The 7,010-nt window shown below is 40.6% G+C and overlaps 1 protein-coding gene across 1 annotated transcript in view; it reads right to left on the bottom strand.

Annotated features, from left to right (window-relative positions):
- The window catches only part of si:rp71-39b20.4 (potassium voltage-gated channel subfamily V member 2), an 8,662-nt gene extending 2,280 nt beyond the window's left edge, over window positions 1–6,382 (bottom strand). The window contains exons 1-3 of the mRNA XM_032532204.1: window positions 5,592–6,382; window positions 4,838–5,471; window positions 3,702–3,827 (exon numbers count right to left, since the gene is read on the bottom strand). Coding sequence (XP_032388095.1) covers window positions 3,702–3,827; window positions 4,838–5,471; window positions 5,592–6,130 — 1,299 coding nt within the window. The 5' untranslated portion in view covers window positions 6,131–6,382. The remainder of the gene's footprint in view (window positions 1–3,701; window positions 3,828–4,837; window positions 5,472–5,591) is intronic.
- Between the last annotated feature and the right edge of the window lie 628 nt (window positions 6,383–7,010).

The raw sequence follows: 7,010 nt of genomic DNA, 5'->3' as shown, positions 1-7,010 counted from the left end.
TCCTCTCTTTACCCTGTCTCTCTTGGTTTTGCTGTAATAGTTTTAGACAGCTGGGAACTTCCTTGGACACACTGAGTTCCTCTCTCCTCTATCTTCCTATCTTCTCATTTATGTGCATCCATGTCCCAGAAATGCGTGTTACTAACCTAGCTCTGGGGAGTCAGTTACAGTGGTGTGAAAAAGTGTTTGCCCCCTTCCTCATTTCCTGTTCCTTTGCATGTTTGTCACACTTAAGTGTTTCGGAACATCAAACCAATTTAAACAATAGTCAAGGACAACACAAGTAAACACAAAATGCAATTTGTAAATTAAGGTGTTTATTATTAAAGGTGTTAAAAATCCAAACCATCATGGCCCTGTGTGAAAAAGTGATTGCCCCCTAAACCTAATAACTGGTTGGGCCACCCTTAGCAGCAACAACTGCACCAAGCGTTTGCGTTAACGTGCAATGAGGCTTTCACAGCGTCCTGGAGGAATTTTGGCCCACTCATCTTTGCAGAATTGTCCTAATTCAGTTACATTAGAGGGTTTTCGAGCATGACCAGCCTTTTAAGGTCATACCACAACATCTCAATAGTGTAGGTCGCTTTGGCTAGGCCCCTCCAAGTCTTCATTTTGTTTTCTTCAGCCATTTGGTGGTGGACTTGCTGGTATGTTTAGGATTATTTCCTCTGCAGAACCCAAGTTCGTTTCAGCTTGAGTACACAACAGATGGTCGGACATTCTCCTTCAGGATCTCTTGGTAGACAGCAAGATCAAGTTCCTTTTATCACGGCAAGTCTTCCAGGTCCTGAAGCAGCAAAACGCCCCGACCATCACACTACCACCACCATTTTACTGTTGTATATATGTTTCTTTTTAGAAATGCAGTGTTCCTTCTACGCCAGATATACTTGGACACACACCTTTCAAAGAGTTCCACTTTGTCTCTGGTCCACAGAATGTTGTCCCAAAAGTCTTGGGATCATCATGTGTTGTGGAGAAATGAGACGAGCTTTGATGTTCTTTTTGCTCGCAGTGGTTTTCTCCTTGGAACCTGCCATGCAGGCCATTTTTGCCCAGTCTTTTTCCTGATGGTGGAGGCATGAACGCTGACCTTAACTGAGGCAAGTGAGGCCTGCATTTCTTTGGACTGTTGTTGTGGGGTCTTTTGTGACCTCTTGGATGAGTCGTCGCTGCGCTCTTGGGGTAATTTTGGGCGGCCGGCAACTCCTGAGAAGGTTCACCACTGTTCCATGTCTTCGCCATTTGTGGATAAGGCTCTCACTGTGGTTCGCTGGATTCCCAAAGCTTTGGAAATGGCTTTATAACCCTTTCCAACTGATAGATCTCAATTACTTTCTTTCTCAATTGTTCCTGAATTTCTTTGGGTCTCGCATGATGTGTAGCTTTTAAGGATCTTCTGGTGGACCTTACTGTGTCAAGCAGCTCCTATTTAAGTGATGCCTTGATTGTGAACAGGTGTGGCATAATCAGGCCTGGGTGTGGCTAGAGAAATTGAACTCAGGTTTGGACAACCACAGTTATAGTATGTTTTAACAGGGGGCAATCACTTTTTCACACAGGGCCATGATGATTTTTTTTTCACCTTTATATAAACACCTTCATTTACAAATTGCATTTTGTGTTTACTTGTGTTGTCCTTGACTATGTTTAAATTTGGTTTGATGTTCCAAAACACTTAAGTGGGGCAAACACTTTTTCACACCACTGTACATCCTGCTGTGCCTTGTAATGCCGCACAGTGCCCTGCTATGCCATGTGAACTATACAAAGAACTGCTACAACTACTATTTTTTCTATTTTTGTTATTTTCCACTAACCCCAACCGGCCCGTCAGACGGCGCCTACCAAGAGCTGGGTCTGTCCGAGGTTTCTGCCTAAAAGGAAGTTTTTCCTGCCTCTGTCGCACTGTGCTTGCTCTGGAGAAACTAATAGAACTGTTGGGTCCTTGTAAATTCTGGAGTGTGGTCTAGACCTACTCTATCTGTAAAGTGTCTTGAGATAAATCTTGTTATGAATTGATAATATAAATACAATTGAATTGAATTGAATTGAAACAAGATGCATTACACCGAATTGGAGGGGATCAGACACATAAGGACAGCTGCCACCAGATAAATAAAAAAAGAAATGTCTTTTAACGAGAGTGCACATAACACAGAAAACAAGGCTGATGACAAGTACACTGGTAAATTACAAAGAAGTAAGTAAAATTTGAGGAATGATGTCACTATTACACTGAACAACAAGGAACAATAACAGAGGAAAGGAATCCATCTTATTTCTGACCATTTCTTGCCATGTTAAATTAAGCTATGAAACAGAAACAGGATATAGAAAACTGGAAGTAGTGGAGCCTTTTATATGTATTCCTGCACAATGTATGCAAAATAAATAGATAATTAGCTAAATATACTGCACCCTATTGTTCTATATTTACGTGGTAAATATAGAACATGGATGGGTTAGAGACAATTCCAACAACCACAATTAAAAAAGGTATCTGCCAACTCAGGCAATTTCTTTAGTAGTCCAAATGTGTTTTCTCAAATATCTTGTCACCAATTTTCTATCTACTCACCATCACAACTTTTCCCTATAATTAAAAGAAAAGTTTGACCTTCTGGGAAATATCTTGCTTATTTATGTTCCTGCAGAAAGTTAAATGAGATGATTGATACCACTCTTGTGTCTGTTATACATAAAGCTGGACCAGCAGTGGGTTAGTTTAGCTAAGCACAAGAACTGAAAACCAGGACACAAACAGGAATGTAGAAACAACAAGTCATGATTTTACAGTGAGAACATACTGTTGCATCAGAGATGGAGGCTGGACGCACTCACGGGGCGATCAAATCGCAGGCTTTGCCACAAATGCCACTCACAAAAGGAAACTGATGATCTTGAGCAGAAAGTTACCTAGATAGCCCCTAATTAATAAGCTTATGATGTGTTTTTAGTTACAAGACATCTGCTGCGTAGTGCAGGTAAAAAATAATTTTTGTCAATGGTTGGTGCTTAAGCACAGGCCAGGTTGGTGGCCCTAACTCACCAGTTAAATACCATCTTGTCATGTGTTCATTGCTTGGACAAGCAACAAAAACCGCACAGAAGATGCCTCTGCCTGGTACCGTGTACTTTTGTCTTGGTCTGACTAAGCAGGAAGCACAAATCGCGGTACTAATCTTCACAGTTTATAATCAAGCTAATTGATCCGGAAGAACTGGCAACCACAAGAGCTGGTTGAATCCTCCTAATGCTGTGCACCATCTTTTGTTCCATTAATACTAATGGCTGTAAAGGTGTTTCCTGGTATTCAATTAAAAAAAAAAATTGTAGTGTCAATTCATAACAGAAGTTATCTCAAGACTTTTTACAGAAAGAGTAGGTCTACACCACACTCACTGATTTAGAAAGACCCAACAATTCCCCCTGATAGCAAACATTTGATGCAACAGCAGCAAGGAAAAACTTCCTTTTAGGCAGAAACCTCAGACAGAACCTGACTCTTGGTGGGTGGCCAACTGACGCTGCCTGTTAATGTGAATATGTTTATTTATGATATTTCCGTCCAGGTCAAGGGAAATAGTAAGAAAGGAGAAAACTAACTTTACACCACTTGGATCCAGCCAAGAACAAGGCAAAGTCACCCCTAAAGAAATGTTAGTGAATTAGATGTTGAAGTTGATCCCACTCACCGCAGCCCACCACCAGGCATCTGGTATGCTGCTGAACGGGGTCCCAGGCTGATCCACTTCCACAGAGTGCATCAGAGCAGAGAAGGTGAAGATGCCCATGGCAATGAACAGAAACAGACAGCACACCTAAATAATGACAGAAGAGTACATTTCAACAGCAATGCTTATTTATACCTAATTAATCAATATATTTATATATATTTATAGATTTGGGCCCACCCATCTGGTCACATGATAGTTTTAAGCTTATTTGTGACTCACCTAGAATACCTACACTTTATGCTGCATGTATTACCACATAGTGTACACTATACAATCACATGCTTATTTGGATGAGCTTTCCTTTACCAACGTGTCATATTATGTGTTAGATTTGTCTCACCACAGGCGACCACTCTAAGGGAGAACAGTAGTAAGTTGGCCAAAAGAAAAAAAGAGCATGTTGATTTCTCAGGCAAAAATTATGGATCTAAAAAACATGTTGTGCTGTCATTGACAGGGACCCTATGTTCATGACTGTTTATTGTATCCCCTCAGCTCAGATCCTGAGCTAGCATCAATTGATTTTTTTGAAAACAAGCATTAATGCAATGTTATCGTCTTGTAAAGTTGCTATGGTGGCTTGTCAGTAGAACTTTGCCTGCCAGCAGATACGGAGTGACATTAGCATTCAGTTGGAGTCATGTTTTTGGCCACCGGACAAATAAAAGTCCAACATTCACTCCGCTTTTAGCTCTGTTTTTGGTCTCCACCACCTCCTTTGGGAAATATCTGCCTTTTTAGCTGCTACATTCTCCACTATGTGTTCACCAGCTAGCAGCTTACTTTGTCTGTCTGCAGTATGGTGCTAGACAGGTATGCAAAGCTGAAAACAGGAAACAACTGGAAACAAAGTGAGACCAAAGCATTAAAGTTGCAGGCCTGAAAACCAAAACAATGAGCTCAAAGTAGCTAAACTGGATAAACATTATGTGGGGGTTTATCGCTACAAGCAGGTTTAAGCAGATGTAGTCAGTATATAACTCTGATTATAACTGCTTAAACACTGTGTTCCATTGTTTTATCTGTGCATGTCCCCACAGTAAATGTAATTTCGTGTTTCTGTCAGATTTGTCTTGTTCGATACTCCTCCATACCTGCTCAGAGCACTGTCGGATGGTGAAACCAAACGCCCTCATGCCTGTGGAGTGACGGGCAAGCTTCAAGATACGGAAGATGCGCATCAACTTGACAACCTTCAGCACCTTGCTGACTTTACTGACCCTCGCCATGGTCTTCAAATCTTCCTTTGCACCTACGTCTTCTGAATCCATAACAAATGTCTCAAAAACGATCTGCAGGAAGTATGGCATAACAGCCACCACATCCACAAAGTTGAGAGCACTCTTCAAAAAATGTCTGATATTGGATGTGGTGAGTAACCGCAAAAAGTACTCCATTGCAAAGAAAAGGATGGAAGAAACCTCTACCCACTCCATGTAGGTTTTGCCATAAAGTTTGTACTGCCTGAGTTCATTTACTGTGTTCATTGTCATGGCAACAATAGAGATAAGCACAAAGAGACTGGAAAACACAGCAAAGGCTTTGGCTGACAGTGAGGAGTAAGGATTCTCCATCAAGTCCCAAAGGATCTTCCGAAAGCTTCCAAGAAACATATTCTTGTATCCCTCACCATCATGGTGAGGCTTAATCTCATCAATCAACTCCTGGTTCACCTTCAGTTGGTCTCTGATGTCGTCCACTTTCTCCTCAAACAGAATACGGCAGCACCTGAGAAGAAGATCGTTTATTGTTTACTTTTACGAGAGTTCTTCATGCTTGAACTAAAAAAAACAGCAACAGACCAAACTGTACAATATACACAGTGAGTATTAAATATCTACAGCATACCTTGGAGTGTCCTTCAGTTTCAACCCCCAGAATGTCAACTCTTCCTCAAAGTTGACAGGGCAGAGACTGTCCATCACCCACAGGACATTACTGCAATAAAAGTGGAATATGTAGTGGAAAAACATGGGGTCCCTGTCAAAAAAGAATTCATCGTTCCGAACGTTGTAATCGTCACAGAGCGTCAGCCGCTTGGCTGGGTCATCACAGAGGGCTAGGATTCCAATTCTGGTTTTTGGGTATTTGAGGACCAACTTCTTTGGGATGTGAAACAACTTTCCACCTACGTTGAGCTTAACAATGTTTGATTTCCTTGGGTTTGATACAGGTTTTTTCTGATCTTTTGTTGCACCTTTTTTCTCAATAGGTGCATTAAGGTTGTCCATAGATGTCCATGCTTTCACAGAGCTGTCCTGTGAAAAGGGAAATTCACCCTCCTGTTCTTCATTGCTTTGTGAAAAGCTTAACTCCCGTTTTATGGTTGAAAAAAGACTGGAGCGACGCTTTTTCAGCACTTTCAACCTTGGCATTACATTTGCCATTGTGACAGCTTGTCAGAAGACAAACCAATTAAAACAAACAAAAACGTTTTGTCCCAATCAAGTCAGGGAAAAACGATAACAACTGTACTCCACAGAATCTCCATTTAGGCTGAATGTTGTGCTCTAAAAAACTGCTTTCAGGTTAAAATAAAGATAAAGAAACGGCTACCGTGCTGGTCTCTCGGCGTGCAAGAAGATCAACAGCATGAGTTAGGGATTCAGGCTCTTTACTGATTCTCTAATCCTATTGCTGTTCTTTCTATCTAAACACAAGTTAAAAATACTGTTCAAGAGGATTAGTGTTGTGATTTAAGGCTTTGAGTTCTGAGAGAGGGGGAAAGGCTGAGAGAGTGGTGTGATGACTAGTGTTGCATTGTTAACAAGGCTACGGAGAGCTTTAGCACAGGAAGTTCACATTAATGCAGCAGATGGATTACACTGGCTAGCTCCAGCTATTGTCCTTCTTAACTTGATTTTAATATGTCCATCCCCAGAAATGAATTTATGATCAAATTGCTTCCTTGTCTTGAATTTTATATTTTCTTAGTAATAAAATCCCAGTTTGGCATTGATCCCTTTATAATAACTGACTAGCATATTAGTTTGTCAAAACATAGTCAAGCAAAGTTAAAAGAAGAAGAAAAAAAATCTAATTTTGATTTATGACACTGAATGACAATAATGACTGAGTGTATAAATCAAACTATTATTCAGTTTACTGAATTAATAGTTTACATGAAAGTAAAACATGCACTATAATAATTTAAACATGCCACAAAAATAAATGTGTATGTATGCTAAGGTTTCTACACAGTGTGCCTGTTGGACACACTCTGGTGTGTGTGTGTGTGTGTGTGTGTGTGTGTGTGTGTGTGTGTGT

The sequence above is a fragment of the Etheostoma spectabile genome, chromosome 12 (assembly GCF_008692095.1).
Source record: "Etheostoma spectabile isolate EspeVRDwgs_2016 chromosome 12, UIUC_Espe_1.0, whole genome shotgun sequence".
In the NCBI taxonomy this organism is placed as follows: domain Eukaryota; kingdom Metazoa; phylum Chordata; class Actinopteri; order Perciformes; family Percidae; genus Etheostoma; species Etheostoma spectabile.
This window is presented reverse-complemented; position numbering and strand designations above follow the sequence as displayed.